The sequence below is a fragment of the Sceloporus occidentalis genome, unplaced genomic scaffold (assembly GCF_023333645.1).
Source record: "Sceloporus occidentalis isolate IW3139 unplaced genomic scaffold, rSceOcc1.0.p SCAF_40, whole genome shotgun sequence".
Classification (NCBI taxonomy): domain Eukaryota; kingdom Metazoa; phylum Chordata; class Lepidosauria; order Squamata; family Phrynosomatidae; genus Sceloporus; species Sceloporus occidentalis.
In genome coordinates, this window is record NW_028317020.1 from 1,087,067 (window position 1) to 1,111,116 (window position 24,050).

The following is a 24,050-nucleotide window of genomic DNA, read 5'->3' on the forward strand; positions in this document are numbered from 1 at the left end:
ATCGCAGAGACCAATGTGACTGGGACCCCCTTGGGTTTAAAGGGATTTGTAAGAAGCCACTGGTCTGGCACAGATGTCTCACTCTGCCCAGGATGTCTCTAGCAGCTTGAACCATCTCAATGCTGCCCAACTGGAAGGCCTTTCACCCAGGACCAGCTCTCTTGGTAGAGTATTGTTTACACAGCATTTCCACTTTATGGATTGCTTGAACCTCATTGAAATCTGGTGTTTTCTGTATAAGCCTCTCGCTCACCGGGCAGCCTTCCCTTCTTTAATGACTGTCGCTTATGTCAGTCTCACGGGTGGGGGGAATTTTCTCAGGATTAGAACCAAACTCCATCCTTAACATGACTCCCCAGCAACCCCCTTTCCTTGTAGCTGGAAAAGCTTCACCCTGATGAGGAGGCGGCCCACCAGTCCTGGCAGTGAAAGAGTTAGCGGGAGGCAGAGCTGCTGGTGTTATCAGCAGCCTGCAGATCCACATTACCCACTCAAGGGTGACTACAGATGTATTTCCCACATTACCAGGCCAAATAAATAATGTGTGACATAAAGCCAATCTAACCAGGGCCAGCCTGTGATAAGATGATAGGATGCAGAGAGGAACAACTGCTTAGGGCAAAATACACTGGGGAATTATAGGGGACAATTACATACACTGTATATATATATATATATATATATATATATATGTGTGTGTGTGTGTTTTTGTATATATATATTTATTAATGTTTGTGTGTGTGTGTGTGTATATATATATATATATATATACACTATATATATATATATGTGTGTGTGATTGTGTGTATATATATATATTTATATGTATAAATATACACACACATCTTCCTGCCCTAGAATCAGTGCCTGCAATAATTGTGAACACTGACTGTATTCTTGATTTAAGACCCCTTATGTTAATATTGAATTGAGCAAAAGCAGCCATTCGCTCCATTCATTACTATGTTCTTTCCCATTGTCAAAAGTGCAACAAATTCAAAATGGCTCACACGCTGTGATGCCAATGCTCTATGTAATTGGTCATTATGAGACCCCAGCAAAACTGTTGCAATGATAATGTGTGTGTGTATATATATATCTAAGTATATATGTGTGTGTATACATATACCATATATAAGTATATGTGTGTATATATATATATATATAAGTATATATGTGTGTGTATATATATACCGTATATAAGTATATGTGTGTATATATATATATATGCATATATAAGTATATATGTGTGTGTATACATATATAAGTATATATGTGTGTGTATACATATATATAAGTATATATGTGTGTGTATACATATATATAAGTATATATGCGTGTGTATACATATATATAAGTATATATATGTGTGTATACATATATATAAGTATATATATGTGTGTATACATATATATAAGTATATATGTGTGTGTGTATACATATATAAGTATATATGTGTGTATACATATATATAAGTATATATGTGTGTATACATATATATAAGTATATATTTGTGTGTATACATATATATAAGTATATATGTGTGTGTATACATATATATAAGTATATATGTGTGTATATACATATATAGAAGTATATATATGTGTGTGTGTATACAAATATATAAGTATATATATATGTGTGTATACATATATATAAGTATATATGTGTGTGTATACATATATATATATAAGTATATATATGTATACATATATATAAGTATATATGTGTGTGTGATACACACATTTAATCTATGTGATAATCAAGTAAAAAGGTAATGTAACATAGTGGGTTTGGTAAAGAGTCAGCAGTGGAATGTGTCAAACAGGACAACAGAAAAAGTTCATGTATTTTGAAAATATTGATTTTATTTACAATTGTTGTATAACAATAAGAAACTCTGAAGTATTTCGGCAACATCAATCTTTATAGCTAGCTAGCTAGATAGAGAGATAGATAGATAGATAGATAGATAGATAGATAGATAGATAGATAGATAGATAGATAGATAGATAGATATTGCTACATATCGTCGGGATTTTCATTCATTTTCCTCTTTTTAGTAAAAAAGACGAAAGGATCATTTTTCATCTGGTTAATTGTTTCCAGCATGGAGAGGGTTAAGGGCAAGTTTTGTGGGTTTTTTTGGTGCCATCCAATGGGGACAGGGGCGGGGTCTGGAATTTTGTTTTGAACTAATCCAGTTTTTGCAAGTCAAAAGGACAGTAGGAGGGAATTCTCCACGGGGAATCCTTTACCTTGTCAAACTCCTATGTAAATAAACGTAGTATTAACCAAACAATTAATAGACTCTTGTAACTTAATTACAAAGCTGGGTTTTTTTCCCACCCACTTAACTCCTCCGGTGCTATTTTTTTTTCTTCAAGCAGATGTTTTAATTGTATATATATATTTTTGTGACTGTACTTTTTTAAATTTTTTTAAGAACAATATACAGATTTTCAAGAAAATTGGATCGACGTAAAGCAATTGGTAAACACTAATGCATGGATAAAAATAAGGTTACGCATTTTTCGTTCCTTTAATAGTGTATGATAATTTTATACACCCAGTTATTCTATCTATCTATCTATCTATCTATCTATCTATCTATATATCTATCGTGTTTATCTGTTAGATTCCATTCATTTGACTGTATTTTGTAGTTATTCTAAATCTAGATTGTTTTTATCCGAACTTTCATTTATGATTATGTGTTGGGTGTATGCCTATACTGTTTTAAACGTTTAACGATCTAGGAAAAACTGGTAATTCCTCTGGGCTGCATGACAATGATAAGACAGAAAGTGACCCCCTGCTGTAAATGCACAGCGATCCCTGTGTGTTAGGCATGGTCAGGTATATCGCATTGCTTAAGGGGATGATCTCTCTGGAGCTCGGGACAAGTCATGAATCTCCTTCCCAATGCAATTTAAATTCCCTACTGTTCACAGGGAAAGATCGCTAAACAAACGGATTTAAACTTCCTTTACAAATGTTAAACTCGATCTTTTGTCCTTTTAATGTTGTCACTGATAGCACTCAACAGCATAACATGTGCAAGATGGCATCTCCACCCACCCCACCCCCTCACCTTTACAACTAAGGGAAAGCCACACTCCAACGGTTCTGGATTAGCACTCCCATCAGGCTCAGCCAGCTAAGAGTGGTGGGAGATGCAATCTTACGAAGATGTAAGAGAGCAGAGGTAGTCCAATCTGTACCCGGTCATTTCATCTATGAAGTGTTATTAGTTCTTAACATAATAAAAAACACCATATGCATAAACTGTAAAACAAGACTTCCAACTTTGTATCAAACCACAGCATCCTCACATCTACTCCTGTATCCCAGCATCCACAATGTCAGGGACCATTCGGCAACCAGTGCAGACATGCTATAAATTAAAGGGGTAACTATGGCTACTGGCTTTTGATTGGCTGGAGGGCTGTATACGTTGCCTGGAGCGTCACCAAATCTGAATAAGGATGCGCGAATTGCCAGACTTGACACACAAAGCTGATTATGGGGCATAGAGGTGGAGTTGGAGAAAGTGTCATCTAGGATCATTTTTTTTTCCACCCAGGAAGGGAAAGTTTGCCGGTGAGAGCCTCTGTGTACTGGCACCAAACGAATAAACGAATACTGTTCTAGAACAACGAGGGAATCTATGCAAGTGAAGGAAGAAGGGAAGAGAAATCACCTGCCGCCCCTGCCGTGGGCAAGGAGTCTTTTGGGGGAACACCTTGTCCTTCTAAAGTGTCATTAGACAAACGGAGTCACTGCTGATACTGAAGCCAACGAGGGTGCTGCTTTTGGGAAGAGGGTCTATGTGGATTTCATTTGGAGGGGTCCTGGCGTAACTACTCTGGCTGAACCATGATGGTCCATTGCGCTGGCTGCGAGAGGCCCATCTTGGATCGGTTCCTCCTCAATGTTCTGGACCGGGCTTGGCATGTCAAATGTGTGCAGTGCTGTGAGTGTAAGTGTAACCTCACTGAGAAATGTTTCTCCAGGGAAGGCAAGCTCTACTGCAAAACAGACTTCTTCAGGTAAGCTATTATTATTTATTATTATTATTGTATTTATTATTATGTTTGTTCCACTTCACCATCACCTACTTATATAGTGGGTACCAGGTAACGGACGTTTATAGTTGTTTTTTGTTTTACTTCGTGATTGCATTCCTATAAAATGGGTACCAGGTAAAAAGATGGTATGTATTCGGCAAACCTCTTACAACATCCAATTTGTCCCTCTTTGAAACCCTTACAAATATCTAGATTTATTTCTGTTCAACCAGCTGTTATACACTTCAGCAAGAAAGGGTTAGTTTAAGGGTATGTATAGATTGTGTAATTGTGGCATTTAAACACAACACAATAACTCCTGTCCCACTCTTCTTGGAAACAATATTTTGTAGTAGTATTTGTGTAAAATAGGCACTGTCTTGTTTATGTTCTTAAATTGTCCGTTTACACGATCTTTATGTGACGTTTAAATGTGTATAATTAATATATTATAATATAAATAATACATAAAATATTAAACACAGTTTTTTTAATGAATTATTTAATATACATCTATTGTACTATGACTTTTTTGTACTATTGTACTATGCCTTATCCTATACACGTTGCATAACTTAAGAGTAAAATGAATTTTGACATAATTGTAGTTTATAAATATAACATTTTCTTTTTTATATTGTTAAAAAAACAATAGATGTTTTGTTTTGTTTTTTAAAAAACCCTTTTTGAATTTGTGTAAAGCGATAATTTTGAATTGAAGGGATTCTTCTAATGTTCCTATCTTTGAAGTCATGTATTCCATATTCAGGAGGAATATTTTTTTATATATATATATATATATATATATATATATATATATATATATATATATATATATATATATATATATTAAATTGTGAATGAAAACACACATAGAAATCACTAATATAATTCTGGGTGTATACTTATTTATAGCACCACTTATATGTTTACTACATGTGAGAAAATAAATGAGAAAAATAAATTATAAAATATAAATACAAAAAAGCTCCTTCCTACATTTTGCATTTTGTGCCGAATTGTGGTGATGGGACCTAAAATGTATATTACTCACTCTTATATATATTCTAATTTTGGAGTGAGTAATATAGGTTTGTTGGATAACTCCAGTACTCTATGGAAGTAATGGAAATAACTGGGATAAACGGGACATTCGGAAGATACTTGAACTTGGCAGAAAAAGGTTCGCTAAATAAATCGCTTTAAGAACAAAAATAGTTTATAATAAAAAAAACCTCCCAATATCCCTTATGTTGGGATAATAAAACTATTGGACAAGTATCTAGTACCTAATACGCGCACGATTCGAAATGTATCTAGTCCACAGTAAAAATAATTACTTTTTACATAATTGTAGATTTACACAAAAGATACTATTATTTAAAAATACTTTTATGAGCTATAAGTAAAATAAAACTATGGAACTTACACACCCTCAGGATGTTGAGTTTAACCATACAAATAAATATTGTTGGTAATTTATTATCCTCTAAAAAGAAAAAAACACTCTGCTGCCCATTTTAGTGCTTTAAAAAAAAAACCAACAACAAAAAAACTCCCAACAGGGTTAGTAGAAGTGTTGTGTTTCAAAGCCTTGTAGCAAGAAGGAGTTAAGAATCCAAATCCACAATCCAAAAGTCTTTGTTTTATTAAAAGTTTGCATGCCATTTTCATGCAGGTGTAAGTGAGCTAAAGCTGTTCATTTAAATAAGTGACCCCCTACTTGTACATGTGCATCTAAAAAGAGCCTGTGCCAAAGTTTAACTGATTTACAGTTTATTGTTTTGCAATCCAGGTATGGAAGGTGTTAATCAGCTGATCTGCCATAACAAGTGTGCTCCCGGTTAGAGCCCCTAATGCCCCCTCTCCGCTAATGTGGAAACTCTTTAGGAGCGTTTAATGATTTTTGATAAGGTGCAGGTGAGCTAATTATTTTTGTGGATAAGGCAGGCATGACTTATGACCTGTAATACAGTCACTAAATCAAAGTCACAGATTTTACTGCTCTAAGGGGCAATGGCTGCATAGCGCTCTAAAGGATCTTACCACCGAAATCATCCAAAACTTGGAAAACTCAAGGAATTTCACAATCTAAAGATTTTTTTGTATTATTATTTTTTCTTAGGGAGGGGAATGGAAATTCTTCAGCATTAATTTAATGTACAATACACATATTAATAATATAAATAGATCGTTTTCATATAGAACATAATCATTTTGTATATATACTGCTACACAGGTTTCCAAAGTGTAGCATAATTAGAACAACACCGTTTGAAAATATTATTTTTTAACTATAGCTTCCAGTTACTGGCTCTGACAGACTCAAATCCCACAATCCATCTAGTTGATGGGGCTTTTAGTCTATTTGGGGTTCTCGGGTAGTAAGGAGTGATCTAAATGCCCCCTTTAAATGGCATTTCATCAATCTTTTTTTTCCCTCTTTTTTCTATAAGCCATAAAAGGGGTCCGTATGGAAGATTAGTCTAATAAATATAAAGATTATGATTTTGCAAAAAAATATTTCTTATCATCTTTACACTCGTAGGAGAGAAAAAATCGTTTTCCTTTTGTCTACCTCCTGAATACACCTAAATATTTCTCCCAACGCTATAGGAAAATCTTCAAACGTCTTGAAAATGTGTATTTAAATAGTTAAGTGTGTGTTATGTATATATATATATATAGATATATATATACACACACACACACAAGCTTTTTATACAAATAAAAAACTGTATAAACACACACATTATTTATATATATATTATGTGTGTATGTATACGGTTTAGTGTCTGTATAAACCGCTTGTGTGTGTTCTTCTATATATATTTCTGTATATAACTATAAATCTATTTGTATACGCGTTAAATGTATTTAGTATAGTGCAGGGAATATTACAGATATTTATTTATTTATTTTTGTTTTACATTTTTCTTACTAGTACAATTTTAGGGCGAAATATGTGTTAAAAGGTAAATAAAAGGATGGCTTGTTATTTGTACAGTTAAAACTGATCCCAAATAAACCTACATTTTATCTTAAAAGATTTAAACTTTAAATGAACTGCATGTTATATAAGGTACTCAAGAAATTTTTCGGTGATTTTTAAGAGGGTCAGAAATAACAATATTTGGTAAATAAAGCGCGATCTTACAGTAACCATTCAAACGTCAGTTTGTTCTTCCTCGATTTTTTTATGTAATCTCTACAATATATGTATTTTATTAAGTATATTACATTTAGATAATACATCGACGTATAATTCGAATACATCATAAAACAGAAAATGTGTGTAGGCTGCAAAACCTCCAAGCGCATCGTGGTTTAATGATATACCGTATTCAGCGGAGCACGTTAGAGGTTGGGTTATCATTCATTAATCTTTTGAGACAGGCATTATGTGACCGTGGGTATACATCTCTGTGCACCAGATGAATGCAAAACACACTGCCCGATTTCGATGTAAAAAATCGTTAAAGGGATTTTATGGAAAAGTCGCCATTAGAGCACATCACCCACTTACAGAGACTAGAATGCCCCACAGCTTTCAGGTCAGACTGATCTATGCTCTACCTGGCCCCGACAGACAAGCATTAGACATGGATGATGGGAATTGTAGTCATCGATTGGCCTTTTTTTTCCAGGTAGTGATCATAATGCCCCATAAACGGTAAATCGCATGAAAAATACAGGCGTTAGGATCGTTACTGCTAACGGGGCATCTGGTTACCGATCTAAAGCCATGGGACCGCAATCATCATTGATAATCAAGATTCTGCCATCCTGCGTCCTCCTAAACTCAATGTCCATCTCTCTTGCAGGAGGTTCGGTACGAAATGTGCAGGCTGCTCCCTAGGAATATCCCCCAGCGACCTGGTGAGGAAGGCCAGGAACAAAGTGTTTCACTTAAATTGTTTCACCTGTATGGTCTGCAACAAGCAGCTCTCAACTGGAGAGGAACTCTATATCATAGACGAGAACAAATTTGTCTGTAAAGAGGATTATGTCAGCACCAGCAGCCTAAAGGAAAGCAGCCTCAACTCAGGTGAGTGTATCCTCAGATCTGTCCAGTGAAGCACTATAGTAGGAGGGTTGCCTGGGGAGCAAGTGGCCTTAGAATGGATTTTATTTGGGATTTTACTGCGTATTCTGCTGCTGTATGTATGAACAGGGGGTGCTCTGTTCTGGAATATTATTTATTTTAGTATTGATTTTTTTTTCTCCCCAACTGCTATGTGCTGCCTCAATCAATAATCATATAATACCAACCCCCTCTCCCGATCACCATCCATCTATCTGTGTGCACCTCGGTCCTAACATTTCCATGGGAGCCTTTAATAGAGGTCACGCTTTGCTAATCTCAGGCAGAGCTCAGCTATACACAACCCCCCCCCTCCCTCCTTATGCCTGGCAGGCTGTGGGTAGGTGGGTGGGAAGCAGGGCAAGACTTAAAGAGTCTGAACATTAACACAAATGCCAGGCACACCTGCTATTGTTAACCTGATAGGACCATACTGGATCAGCACCAAGTGAGACATCTTTAACCCTTTCATGTATCATCTGTTCTTTCACTGTTACTGCAAGGTTAACCCCCATTAGCCACTAGATTATTTTATTGGGGGGGGGCTTTAAATATATATAATAAACAGTCAACACAACAACCTGTCTAGTGTATGTAAATAAACTGATAGTGTCTGTCTTCCTTCCCTAAAGCCTGTTTGTCCTACACATTAGGCATTAGTATAAGGATACATATGTGCAGATATGACAAACATCTGTCTGAGCTTCACAGAGTTAGCATTTTGGTGTTCTTGATATTATAAGAACATTTCCACTAAACAGTGGGAATATTTATGCCTTTATCATAACAGAGTATTTGAATGATCTATTCAAATCTGCCAAAAGTTAGCTTTATTATTGTCCAGAAATCCATACATTTCAGACCTTTATTCCGGTTTTGAAACTGAAAAAGAACATGTATTAATCACCATTATATCTTTTTTGTTCCTATTTGTGCTTCATGCACAACAAAAGGAAACTCAACCAAATTTAGGACTCCACGTGATTTTTTTTTAAATTTGCACTAGCAAGGAAAGCATTGCGCTTATTCATAATGTCACTTTTCTTTTTATTTTAACTTTTTAAATACATATTTTGGTTAAAAGGTAATATATGAGGCCCTTCCGCTCCTGATTCATTCAGTGTTAAATACCAGGGTTTGAAATCGTTTTTTATGTTGTGAATTATGTTGTCATTTTTACTGTATAAAGGGACAGCCATAAGTCTGTCCTCCAAGGTTATGTTAGCTTCGCAATATGAAATACTGATGGCACATTGTGACTGACCACTGGCAAAGCATATCTGGAATATTTTATTTCATTTGATTTTTGTAAATTGTGTACATATGTAATATTTTATATCTATGAACCAGGTCACTGATATTATAAATAAAACATTTTGTTCTGTATTTGGAGCCCCTATGCTTTAGAGGCCTCTGGATCAATATATGTTTAGCCATGTGAATCGGGTATAGAATAGAACCATGGGAGAGAAAAAAATGGATATAAGTAAAGCGAGAAATGAGTAAATTGGTTTTCTCGTTTAGTATTTATAAGGAATAGATATAAAGAGAAGTTGTATTGAATGAAGGTTTAAGACTGTATAACCATACACTTTACAAAATTATATGTTGCATTGATTTAATATTTGTCCTTTTTGGATTCACTTGTAGCCTGATCAAAAAGTTCCAGATTAATTAAAACCAAAAATATTTGGTCATATTTGGCTTTCTTATATTGATGTGAATGAAAGTACATTCTATGGACTGATGTAATACAAGGCAAAGGCCTTTTGGGGTAATGACAAAGGACTGGTGATAGCTGAATCAATTAGAATATACCACTTGTGTGTGTATATATATATATATATATATATATAATTGTTGAATATAACCATGTTAATCTAGTTGGTAATACATTTGTTCATTGCACCAACATTTAGTTTTAAGGAAAAGCTCTTAAGAGCATCAACCGCCCTTTATTAAGTGAAAAGCAATGTTGACTTTTGATTTGACAACATTTAGGTTGATACAATTGAAATTTGTCTATAAATTGGTCTATAACAAAAATGTATCACACACTGCAGTACACTTTTTTTGCCTTTATACACTATATTTATGTTACTGGTCAGTGTGTTTATAGCACTGTAACTGCTACAATTAAAACTGTTCTCTGCTTCAGCACATAAAACCTGTAAACTGGGATATAAGCGATTTACATTTATATTTACATATCAAGTTGGTTTCCTGAAGGCTGTCACAACGTGATAATATATGTTATGGAAACTCTGTAATATGGCCGTGTTTTTGCAATTTAGCAGATATTTAATGTACATACTGAACATTGGGGGTGGAGGCACCTCTATATAAATACATTTGGATTTAGAAAATCTACTGGTATCTTAAATTGTATTTATTAAAATCTAACTATATTCTAAATGTGTATATATATATATATATATATATATACTATGCCCTACATTAAGAAAGAAAACTTTCTAAACAAGTAAAACCCTGAATCACATCACTGATGCCTTCTAGTTTATTTTGCTTAAGATTCTATGTATGTTTCATGAGTTACACAGTATTGTCTGAGCATTAATAGAGTTGAGTAGAATAGAGTATTACTACACCATGCATCTTTTCAGGAGGCTTACTTGCTTTTGTTTATTCCAAAAATATGAATGACCTTTTAATAAATATTTTTACAGACAGTAAAGCACCATAAGATTATTAAGATGTACATCTAGATATGGGTTAAGACTGTCTTAGTGCAGTTATTTGGTGAAAATATGTAGAAAGCAGTTTGTTGGTTTTTAGTCTCCTAATGTGTACGTGTTTCTAAGACATTTTGGGTAGGAGCGTTAATTTATTTTTTTTATGTATGTGCAATAATCTATTAATCAAGGTATTTTTGCATAGATTTGATGTCCTATTGTAACTCCAAGGTTAAACATTATATTTTACACTATATCAGACTAACAATGTGTTTCTTAAAAGTGCATGATGTTTTCTTTGCTTGATCAAAGGGTATTAAATCCAAAGATCTAATTTTAATGACAAAACTATTTTCATGCTCAGTTTTCCTTCATCTGGCCTCCCTGCCTCTGTTGGTTTATACAAGAATCTCAATGTCAAATAGGTCACAATATAATGAAAATACCGTTAATCACATTGGTAAAATGGGTAATAGTAATCCTATCATTTTATACTGGAAGTTGAATGGAAGCAATTGCACAGCCATTGTAGCCAAAAATGAGTTTGTGGTTTGATTGTTTTGTTATTATACAATGTCTGTAACCCAACTTTTGTTTCTTTCTTAGTATCTTCTTACACAGACAGAAGTTTGTCACCAGATCTTCCAGACCCCATGCAAGATGAAAGTAAAGAGACAGACCATTCCACCTCTTCTGACAAAGAGACAGCCAACAACGAGAATGAGGAACAGAACTCTGGCACTAAAAGGAGGGGACCCAGGACCACTATCAAGGCCAAACAACTGGAGACCCTCAAAGCTGCATTTGCTGCTACCCCTAAACCCACTAGACACATCCGGGAGCAGCTAGCTCAGGAGACTGGATTGAATATGCGGGTGATTCAGGTAAATTGTCAACCAATAGTTTGGCAGCTTATTTTCTAGCTCATTTTTTAATGCGTTAATCATAGGAAAATTGTGGATCCTCCTTCACCCCACTGATTCAAATTGGATCTGTTGTGTAAACACACCTTTTCATCGGCTTAAAATGAATTGTATAATAAACGGTTTAAATGTTAGTATATTATACAGTTTAGGAATTTTACTGAAAGTCAACCTCTTGATTTTTATTGTGGTTGTCAGCGATCTCAAGCGTGCCAAACCATTTTTGTAAAGAGAACTATTGCGTTTTCAGGGGACTTGTTGAGGCGCAGTTAGTGACCTGTTTATAGTTATTTATGCAGTATAAACTGTTAAACAGAGGGAGTTAGGCCCAGTGTACAGATGTCAATATAAGACCACAATTTCCTCCATGGGTCCTATGTGTTTCCCACACGTGCTTGTTGACCCTCCTTTGTACTTCTTTGGTTACCAAATGATTTGACTTTTTTTTTAAATGGTTCTGTGTATTATAAATATAAAGTAGAATTTCAGAAAGTTGAAGTTTTAAACTTGCCAATACAAGTTACTTCCCAATACAATATAAAGGATTGACCACAGTGGGCCTCTCCGGCAGGTAGGGCTGAGCTGGTTCTGCATTAAAATAGTCAAATGAGTGAGATGACTTTTTCAAGAAATCCTCTTGAATTTTCTGTGCATTATGCAGGTGGAACACTCTTAAACATAATTGGATTGATAAACACTCTTGAAAACGCCTAGATTACTGAACACACCTTATGGATATCTTTATCTCAACCAAATCTATAGGGGCCATGCCATCTTCATCTTTTCCTCAGGGTGGGTGTACACCCAGCTTGCTTCTTGAGTGTTCACTTATCCACTATTTACTGAGGCAGTGCTAAATCACACCAAATCCTTAGCTGATACTAAATAAACAAAACTAATCAGCAAGTGACAAGCCAACAAATGAAAATGACACATTTGTCACCAAACCAGCAGTAAATCTAATTAAATTAACATCTTGTCCCACTTTCACTACATCATCAACCCAACTGGTCATGCACGATGATGGCGAATGCAAAATGTTATTTACAGTTCTTATCAGCTATTTGTAAAGCCCTCCTTCTCTATAGTGCTGTAGGTATGGTCTCGCCATCCAACATTTAAATGGAAATTTAAAACCAATATACCTAAATTTATAGTAATAATGTGTGGTTATTTGTGGTTGTCTTTTGGACAATTGCACAATTTAGAAAGAAAAACAAGTAGATGAATGAGATTTCATATTGAATTCTGGCAACCTACCATCTCCTGTGTGTCATACATGAACATGTATGGATGTGCAATCACAGGAACAGCATTGTTCTCTACTTAAAATGGAATATAGCTCCTGAAAGTGGCCCCTTTTTGTTTAGGAACATTTAGGATTCCATAAAGATAAGGTATGCATTTTTTTAAAAAATATTGCAGATATTACACGACAATTAGGACTTAACTCACATAAATTCAAGTTGAGATGAAACATTTCAACTCACTGACATCACTGGTGAGTTTATTTCGCAAAAAGGGCTACATAACGCAGAGTCAAATCTCTGGGATTATATCTCTATTAACTCTGCATTAAGCAAGACCCAAGCGCAGCTCCTCTTGCAAGATAAGCTTACTGAATGTCGGCCTCTTTTATATATATAAACGAGTCAGTGAGTTAAAATGTTTCCAACCAACTCACCGTTGAGTGAATAAACTCATACAGCTCGTTCTTTAATGGTGCTGTCATTCTTGGGTAGATAACCTAGTTATAAACCTTTTTTATAGTTATTTAACTAATAAAAGAACTCCCTAGTAGCCCATTATTTGCAGCAAATAGTGACACCCAAAGCTGTATCATTCATGCTATAGATTTACGGTATTTCTCTTGACCTATTCTTTGACATTTACATACCAATTTACATCCTTGTTTTGTTTCCCTTTTACTAAAACAAGCCAGATATAATTTAGCTTCATTGCTACATTATCAATGTGCTGACTGGGTGTCATCAGGGTTCAATCCTAATCCTCTCGCCTGGGACAATATATTGGGATCCAGTAAAACATAGGACCCACTGACTGAACACATTCCCAAATGTACTCCTGCTGGCACTGCCTGCCAGTTACTGGGCATCGGCCACTGGAGTAAGAGCGGTGTTCCTGAGAAAAGCATTGCCTGTTTTTCTAAATGAGGGACATCAGAGAAGTGACCCAATGATGCGGGACTGAAAGGGTTACAGCATAGTATACTCTACACTCTGCTTTGTCGCTATACTAGAAAAGTAATCACTCTTCCAGAACCTCATGTAACAATGTGAATAATCTCTTAGCTTGTCTGGTTACAGATTCTCAATCCAAATCTTTACAGAATGTACACTTTTTTCCCTTTGCTTATTTCAGTAGCTGCCACGCCACCCCCCCCCCCGCCACCTTTTATCTTGCATTTTAAAAAAGAGAAAAAATCCTCAAACCCTCCCCTTGTATTCACTTTGTTTCATTGGAAAAGATTGGTGCTTTTTAATCCTCATTTCGCCAGCAAAAGAGTAAGGGCCTTCCCTTGTCTGTCAGGCAGGGGGTCCCTATTCATCCCCCTGAAAGAGTTGTAATCCGGATCCTATAAGCCCTTTAGAGGGTCTTGTACAGGATATGATGCTTTGATAAAGTGGTTTTCACATTTGATGGTTTTCATGTTCCCTCTCTTTCGGCTTATCCCAGTAAGATTTACTCCAAAATTCGCAGTAATCCCTCATCTTGGGGGTGGGACTCCATGACAGGAACCATACCCCAATGATGAGCTGTAGACATGGGGCTTTAAAAATGCCATCACATCTCCAAAGTAATAGGCCTCTCTGTGAGTTGGTAATTGCCTCTGATGCTCTAGCATCATTTCACAGTGTTTAAGCTTTTTGAATATCTCTGTTTTTCCAGACGGCAGAAACTCCTGTTAAAGGGACAACTGCGGCTGCAGAAAACATGCATATATTTTAACTTCTCACATTATTTTAAGACGTATTGGAAGTTAACAAGAGGTCTTTTCCATCGCCTTGCCTAATTCCATATGCCTCATGTTCATGAAAATCTCATTAAAGGATTTTTTTTTTGTAGAGTACTATATATTTGAAAAACAAGCCCAATCGTGCCACACATGTAATTAAATGTAGCCTGTGTATTTTCATGTTATAGAGAACTAGCATAGAGGGTATAAAGCCATGCCCTCTACTGCTGGGTTGCTAGCAGCCTCCTTTGCTTTTTTTTATGCTGTTACAATCGCTATAATGCCGCTACATCTACACGTAGCTTTTATCCATTTAAATACTATTCATTGAAGACTGTCTTGAGTCATTGTGCATGAGGTGTCTGTTCATCGTGTTGCGATCAATGAATTAATGTGTTTTGCCGATTCATGTGTTGAATTGCTCATTTGTTGTGTTTTTCATTAAATGGAAAGTTGGCAGTAGAGTTGTGGTTTTCCACAAGACTCTCCAGCATGAAGGGCTGAGCGTGCCCTGTGTAACAACTAAAGAGACTGGAGACATCTCACTTATTTAACTATACATCATACAGGGTCACGCATGTTCTTCCTGATGCAGAAACTCACTGGGGTTGGTCCTTCATAACGTTTAGTGAAGGAGCAAGAACACAACTCTCCTGCAAACTCTCTTGTCATGTCTCCCTTTAGTGGATAAACCTCACGGTACTTTGGACAGCAGGGTCTGTTCCTGTTGGGACAGTAAGCGTGTTTCTAGATATTGCTTATCTTAAATCTTAACAATATACACTGATGCTTTAGAACAGGTGTAAAATGACCCTATCATATTTCAAAGATTTAGAAACATTAAATGTTAACTTTGTTAACATGCTGCATAGTTAACGTGTAGTTTTATGATTAACATATGATGTGGGAAGATGATTTATATCACATTAGCAGAGAAGTTTCTGAAAATGTCCGTCATTGGCACACGTCCCTATTTCACAGCCTGTGAACTGTAATAGCTTATGGTGCCGCAATGACAAAGGATGTTTTTGACCGTCTGAGTAGTGTCCATAGAAATCACCAAGTATATTCAATAATCTAAAATAAGGTATTGAGCTCTTTGGTGCTGTTCTACTACCAATTTTGAACAACAGGTTGAGAGGGTAGTATGCTTTTTAAATTACGACCCGTGAAGCAATAGGATATTTTTCTATACAAATTCATACAAAGATTTATTTATTAATATTTCGTACACAGTGATGAGTTTTGGTGGACAGGCAGTTTACAGCCCACAATATTAGATTAAGCTCCTAGTGAAATGTTTTGAGGCTCCATTAATCCGTGAGGTCATTCAATTCTGAGAGAAACTAGTGTTTCAGCCATTGTCAAATGTAATAACTTTACCTTTTTTCCTCTATTGGCTTTACAATAGGTTTGGTTCCAGAACCGAAGGTCTAAGGAGAGGAGAATGAAACAGCTCAGTGCATTGGGTGCCAGGAGACATGCCTTCTTCAGGAGCCCAAGACGCATGCGCCCCTTGGGAGGAAGGCTGGATGAATCAGACATCCTAGGTTCTGGTCCTTACAGCTACTATGGAGGTAACCTTCCGGCTGGCTGCGATGTTCCTTTAGAAGGGAAATGCAACTCTGGTTATGAGGCCTCCTGTGGGATGGATGGTACATTCAATATTGATTCTTACTGGTGAAAAACCAGCTTATGCAATGGGAACTCTCATCCATTTCTCCAAAATATAATTTCATTTATTTGACAATCATGTTCTTTCACTCATCCGTGTATTGCTGCTACTGTCACTTTTATAAATAAATCGTTACAGATGTTTTAAGTGAACTTTTATTCTTGTTGCAGATACATATATATATATATATATATTTTTTAATGAGGCCAATGTTTAACATCTGGCTGTACCCAGAATATCCGTATGGTTGCTGCCATCTCTTGCAGAGCAAATGTGCTTACTGTATGGGGTTTGCACTTTTAGGTGAGAAGCCACAGAATGGGGAGGTGGCAGGGCACTGGATGTTGTGTACATCAACAGCAGCACACAGTATAGAGGTGGCTGTACAGTATTAAATAAATCACACGCTGGAGTGAGATGTGCATAGACATTGTTATTTTGATTGTATTGAGTGGCTTTGTAATGTGTTTCACCTGTTCACATCTGGCTAAATGGGCAAAATCAATGTAAATCCCATGGAGTCAGCTCCACCAGCAGGTTACAGGTCAGTAGAAATCGCAAACACATGTAATTTCCTACTGGTGTGAGGCAAATCCTGTCGATTCCACAGAGGACAATAGTCCCATAGGCAGGTAAAATCCACAGGCCCGTTCTGCACACATCAGCAGGTTCAACGTTTATCACTTTGTCACATATCCGTGGGTTCCCTTTGGCCTTGCATCAGAATGAAACTGCTGCCTGTTTAACAGATAACCTTGGCTGCAATCTGCAAATTGTCTTTTCTAAGAACATTCCTTCTAATACAGAGACAAACAACTGTAATTCCTGATTCACACTTATCGGGAACACTTACCTCCGAACGCACCTTCAGTGACACCTACTTATTCAGATATTTCTAGAATAGGATATAATTATTACACCAACCACATTGGTATCTAACATACCTTCCGCATCACTGACCTACCACATCCACTGCTGGTTACCTGTCACGTCCTGATATAGAGTTATTCAGGATACAAAACTGCCACTCAAGGGCATTTGTTGCCCAAACTTTCTTGTAAACACGGATTATGATATTCCCTCCAAAAATAATTTGAATCAGAATATGTAAATACACAAATAAATACTATAGATGCATCTCTCCAGCTTCTGATATAAGGTACCTACCTATTCTTATGTGGGGGTTTTGGCATCTAATGCATTATTGAGTGGTACATTGAGAAATATATACTGTATTTCCATATTATTCCCAGTTGGTCGAGTTTTAGGTTTGTGATTGTTTTAGCTTTGTTACTTTTAGTGGGACGGTGTTGGTAGAATCTGATGTCACATAAACGTTCAAGACCATCAAGGGCTTGAAATCTTAAGTAACCTCATATATGAACAGCAGCTCACTAAAAAAGTATCACAAACGTCTCAAGATCCAACCCAATCAGAAACTAACCCAATCTCTTGTTAGAGAAGTCATGATGTACTGATCCATTATTTGTCTCTGGAAAAGTACTAAATTATATTTTTCTTTATTCACCCCCAAAGTGCTTCAGCAGTAAGTAAAGGATTGAGTTTTCTTATCTCTAAAATACTCTTGCCCTCCCCATAAAACCTCATTTTTTAAAGATTAAATGATTGCAAAGCCTCAGAGAAAAGGATTTTCACAAGGTTTCTTGCTAAAGTCTCCTTAATCTCCTTTCCTTCTCAATCCTCTATAAACACCGCCACCCCCCCTCTTTTGTCCCCCCCATCACCTCTTAAAGGTTTCCATCTTTGCTTGTCCAAACTTTGCACCCTGCTGTAGCATAAAGTGTAAAAAGCGAGCGCATTGTGGAGAAAACATGTAAGAAGCCGATTCCCTCTTAGCTCTCCCCCCTTTCGCTCCTTCCCTCTGTAGTGTTGCAGGGAAACAATACCCCAGCTGCTTTCTTTGTACCTTTCTCAGACAACAGTTGTTCCAATTACCTTCACATTCCAGGAACATATGGAGGGTGATTGGGAGTGAGCAGGGTACCCTGTTTTTCTCTGTTTGTTTTCTCTTCACTCTGATTCACAATTTACCCATTGCAATTGTAATTTGTGTCATGTGCCACTGAAATCCAGACACAAAATAAATATATAGAAGGATTTTTGCAGCAGTGAATTGGCTATGTTCTCATAACAATGGGTTCTAGGTTCTTTTTTTTTGTTTCATTTTTATAATACCGACCAACCCTTAAACATTTACAAAAAATGTATAGAAAGAGCCTCCAGTGAACGTATTAGGCTTCCAACCAACAATCCATTATAATTGCTTTGCCATCTCAGCATGCATACGTTATCCTGAAGAACAAATATGTTAGGAATAGAATATGCAACATACCTGTAAATCTTTGTAGAGAGGTAGTAGAGAGGAGTCAGGCAACTATAGACCAGTAAGTCTTACATCTGTAGTGGGGATATTAACAGAAACTACACTATATGCACCCTGCTTTGTGCACCACTATATGGACAAAAGTATTGGGACACACCTCTTAATTATTGAATCAGGGTTTGGGCTAGGGAAATCGTAATGCTTTAGTATACCGAGACATTTTGGTTAAAGCTATGCCTCCAACTTTGTGGGAACAGTTTGGGGAAGGCTTATTTTATTCCAGCATGACTGGGCACCAGTGCACAAAGCAAAGTCCATAAAGACATGGCCGGAAAAGTTTGGTGTGGAAGGGATCTGTACTTGGACCCCATCTCTTTAGTGGTTTGATAAGTGATATTGCAGAAGGTCTTGATGGTAAAGTACCGGTATGTCTTTTTTTCTGATGACACAAAGATTTACAACAGGGTTGATGTTCCCGGAGGGATAAGTGGAATGGCAAATTAATTAGGCAAACTAGAAAAATGTTCAGAGCTGTGGAAAATGGCACCTAATGTGGATAAATGCAAAGTAATGCACCTAGAGCATAAAAAACCCAAGGGCAGAGTATAGAATATTTGATACTGTCCTAACCTCAACATTTGAGCAAAGGGATTTAGGGGTACTTATCTTAGAGGACTTGAGGGTAGGTAGACAATGCAGTAGAGCAGCAGGTAATGCTAGCAGAATGCTTGGTTGTATAGGGAGAGGTATTAGCAGTAGAAAGAGGGAAGAGCTCATGCCGTTGTACAGATCACTGATGAGACCTCACTTGGAGTATTGTGTAAGTCCTGGAGACCGTATCTCCAGAAGGATATAGATACAATGGAAAGAGTCTAGAGAAGGGCTACTAAAATGGTTTATGGATTGCAGGATAAAACTTAAAGAAAGGTTAAAGGATGTTAACATGTATAGCTTGGAAGAAAGACGAGACATGGTCTTAAATTAGAGGGGCAAATGTTTAAAAGGTAATAATACTTAATTCAGAGGACAGTGGGTGCATGGAATAGTCTTCTAGCAGAAGTGGTAGAGATTAATACAGTGAAGGAGTATGCATAATACATATTCAGAAGTTGGACAGACTGGATGAGCCGAATGGTTCTTGTCTGCCAACACAGTCTATGTTATTTATATTCATTCTGACTGAATAGTTGTGCAACATACGTCCAAAAAGAATAATTTTCCAAACATTATGGTTCTCAAAAGACAGAATATACAGGGGGGGGGGGGTGTCGTCATTTTTTGGACGTTTTAGGCAAATTTTACTGGCTGCCTCTCTTGTGATATTCAGGAGTGTGGTCTCTTGATATCATCATACACTATGTATCCAGTATTCTTAGCATCCATGACTCCTAAAATGTATGAGCAGGCATCTAATATTTTAAGCTATTTGTGCATTGAGCTCTGTAGAACTCTATCTATCTATCAATCTATTACATGGATACATAACATGTATTTAAGATATTTATTTATGATGGATTTCCTTGTTTCACTTGTTTTAACATTAAAACATGTTTCTGTTTATTTAGCACATTTTTTCCATTTCTATCTTAGCCATTGCTAGTAAGAGTTTCCATTTACCATCACAGCCAACCACTCATAATTGTACTTGGATATATACAATTCGTAAATCCTCCTATACATGTGTTGTAGAATGCAAACCCCCCCCCCCCAGCCCTTGTGATCTGTTACAAGTTGGATGTTTCTTCTGTCTTTGAGCTCTGTGAATGGGATTGTCTGTTTACCAAGAACTATGCATTCAGTGTTTTCAATAGATCTGTGTGTCAAGAGATTACAGAATCCGTTTTTTTCAGACCAAAGAGCAAGACAAAAGATCCGGGATAAATAGCTTTATTCCTTCTCCTATAGGTGATTAAGCTCCAAATTCAATTAAAATGATACTGAATCAATCTGTACTTTTTTACATACAGAAGCAACACTTTCTTTTGCGGATCAAGCAAACTATGGGATTTTATTGTATTTTTTTTGTATTTCTTTTATAAATATACATTTTTAGGTCTAATTTTATAATGCACCTAAATACATGTTCATTTTTTTATTTTTAACAGACTTTTTTTATTAAAATTACAGTAGAATCTTTTTTTGTTTTGTCTTTTTTTTTTAATTAGTAAAAAGACTAAAAAAAGTAATTATATGCCCATCTGCTCCCTCCAGGATCCCTCTATTCTGAAGCTCTTCTAGACACAGTCTCCCACCCATCTCTCGCACACTTAATGCCTTGCCACACTTACAAATGGCTTTAATTCCGCTGGCTGTGTGATTTATTTCTGTTAAGTGTTTTGGCTTATTATTTACCATTAATTAGAATATGAGTGCACCCAGACAAGATGGTCTGCTATTATGGGGGTGTTTATCACATTACACAAACAAAAGCAATTTGGTGAATAATAAAGTCTTACAGTACGTCAACATTCTCACAAAATTTCTTTGCCTCTTTACTAATAGGTGTTGATCAGGGGATGTTGATACATATTAACTAGCTTGACAGGCACATGCAAAAAAAAAAAAAGAAACACACAATTAAATATATCAACTAAATTACACAGATCTCGACAAATTACAAATGCCTATCTCTTTGTAATTTTTAGCTTGATATACAAAATATGTAAATAATTACAATGGGTAGATGATTTTTTTTTTTATTATTCGTATTAAAGCTAAAAATAGAGTTTCAAAAAATATTACTGATTTATTTTTTAGTTTTAGTTCTGTTATTTTAGCCCAATCTGATAGATACATGTTATCATTCCTTGTCATACTCTTTTGTGGTGAACAATAAAATGGCTCAGTCCTAATTCACTACTCAGAGTAGTGAAAGTCTACGGAGAAAAGAGTAAAAAGTCTTCTTTAGCTCAGAGTGGTGTTTATCCCGGAGTCTTTAGTTGAAGTTGGTACCTTTCGTTGGGTCAAAAAATTAAAATGTGTAAAGTTACGCAAGCTTTAAGGACCTCAGAAGTTGCTTCATATAAACAGGGAATGTCACCCGTAAAATATCACACGACCACCTTCAATGGCAGCTTCCAGGTCTGCCCATAAAAGAAGTTTATTGGAGCAAAATAAAAAAAAAACTTAACTACATTGAAATATAAAGCACTCAAATAAATGCCGGAAAAAATACTTGTCTTTCCATGGGCCTTCCACTTAAAAAAAGGCTGATTCGGAACTCATGATATAACTATTGAGCTATCTTGTTTCACATGTTTATTGTGGCAGTGTGTGCTGTCTAATCGCATGAAGTTGTGTAGTTAAACACATTAAAAACAATGCATTGTGAGATCGTACATGTACGGGCTTTGTCATGAAGGGGTTAAATGCATAGCCAATCGTTTTGCAAGTAGAAAGGGTACCTGCATCACACTACAGAGCGTTTGAAAGGGCCAACACTTGTTTTAGCTTGTTGTTTTGTGTGCCTTTGTGGCTTGTCACTAGCTACCCTTGGTGATGCTATAGGAATTTTAAATAATGATTCTATTTACAAGACTGATAAGAAAACTTGAATGGTACAAGACCAGTCCAGGACTGGTCATCAAGAGCACTGGCAAATGACAGATGGTCTGGTGCCCAATAGGATCTCCCAGTTGCTGTCATTTGTGCGACCACATGCTTGTCATTTATTGGCCTCTGCCTTAAAGTGCCAGGGTTGATTTTCATCCTCTGTCTGTATGTATATATAGTATAATTATGTATTGTTTTATATAGCATCACCGCATTCCTCAGCACTGTACAATGGGAATATATATATATATATATATATATATATATATATATATATATATACATAATTCGTGTGTGTGTTATATTGTACCAGAGATTGGTGAGAGTTCTCAATAAAACTAGTGAAATATTATGCTGGCCTTCCCCTCAAGCAAACTGTTCTCACCTAAACTGTTGAATTTCATTTTTTCTTGCCTAGGAAAATTCTTAGCAGAAAGAAAAAAAAATTTCTCACCTTCCCGTTCTCAAGCTTGATTAATTCAAAGCTAGATCTCAGTTTGGTTTCTTTCATTTTATTTTTGTCGTTTTGGTTTTCATTGGTTTTTCACCTGCAGTGTCTTTGCCCGTCTAATTTGTAGTGCTCTTCAGAGTCCCACACTAAAGGACCCTTTCTTATATAACTTTTTTTTAATGGCATACATCTTGTATTTTGGACCTTAATGCAACTAATTGCATTTGCATTTGCTGAGGTTCTGTCCAAATTTCCTTTTGTGGGAAGGAAATTAGATTATGTCCCACTTCTGTACTTCTATAATGTACCTGCTTCTTTTAACATCTCTCTTGTGTTCTGATCGTCCTACTTATCTTACACTTGCTTTTTTTCTTTGTTCAATTATCAGATTATCAAGGAGATTACTATGGAAGTGGAAACTATGACTTTTTCCCCCATGGGCCTCCGTCGTCTCAGACTCAATCTCCTGCAGATTCCAGCTACCTACAGAATGCTGGGCCTGGTTCAGCCTCCTTAGGCCCCCTAGAACCACCACTGTCTGGCCACCACCCCTCTGAAAACCAAAGATATGCGGACATGATATCTCACCCTGACACTCCCAGTCCAGAGCCTGGTATGACTGGCTCACTCCACCCCATATCAGGGGAAGTGTTCAACAGTGGTCCTAGCCCTCCATTTTCTATGTCAAGCAATAGTGGCTTCAGTGGCCCACTACCACACCAAAACCCTGACATGAACGAAGCTACAGTATGGTAATAACCGTTGAAGTGACTGTTGACTGGACTATTATTTTTCCCTCTTGAACAGAGGTCTACTCTCCTTCTCTTTATTTCATTTTATCCCTGTCTCAGCCGTTGGTAGAACAAGCAGTCGTACAAAGCACAGGTCCAACCAGCCGTAATGTCCCTTCTACTCCTTATTGAATGTGGATATAACGTCCAGGGTGAACAAACTGCAGCTTCCACATTGAATGGCCATGTCCCTGAAAAATGGGGTCATGTAAAACCAAATCGAGTGACATAACCAAAAGCCACCTCCTTAACCATTAGAGATAAGAAACCAGCCTGTCTACTCACGTGGAACACTCTTACAATGGGACCAGTCATCTGGATGAGGAACATCACTGGGACCAACATGGCACTGAAACCAAAACTTACTTTCTTGGCTGGTCAAGATGAAACTGCTTCTTCCCTCTTTTGACTGATAATCATTGGGACCAAGTTTCATACAAAGCTATAGAGTTCATATTTATATCTTCTGGGCCAGGACCCCAAAACACTC

The 24,050-nt window shown here is 36.5% G+C and overlaps 1 protein-coding gene across 1 annotated transcript; it reads left to right on the top strand.

The window, feature by feature from the left end:
- The first annotated feature begins 3,879 nt into the window (after window positions 1-3,879).
- Window positions 3,880-23,525, top strand: LHX5 (LIM homeobox 5). The gene is made up of 5 exons (XM_089489633.1): window positions 3,880-4,052; window positions 7,895-8,118; window positions 11,454-11,731; window positions 16,159-16,324; window positions 23,158-23,525. Exons 1-5 carry the CDS (start codon window positions 3,880-3,882, stop codon window positions 23,523-23,525), a joined length of 1,209 nt encoding a protein of 402 aa, XP_089345759.1.
- The last annotated feature ends 525 nt before the right edge of the window (window positions 23,526-24,050 follow it).

Excerpts from the sequence above, each read along its gene's own strand:
- LHX5 (XM_089489633.1), top strand. The coding sequence starts at position 3,880 with ATGATGGTCCATTGCGCTGGCTGCGAGAGGCCCATCTTGGATCGGTTC. Across the intron at positions 4,053-7,894 it reads TGCAAAACAGACTTCTTCAG|GAGGTTCGGTACGAAATGTG; the intron begins GTAAGCTATTAT and ends TCTCTCTTGCAG. Across the intron at positions 11,732-16,158 it reads TGAATATGCGGGTGATTCAG|GTTTGGTTCCAGAACCGAAG; the intron begins GTAAATTGTCAA and ends GCTTTACAATAG.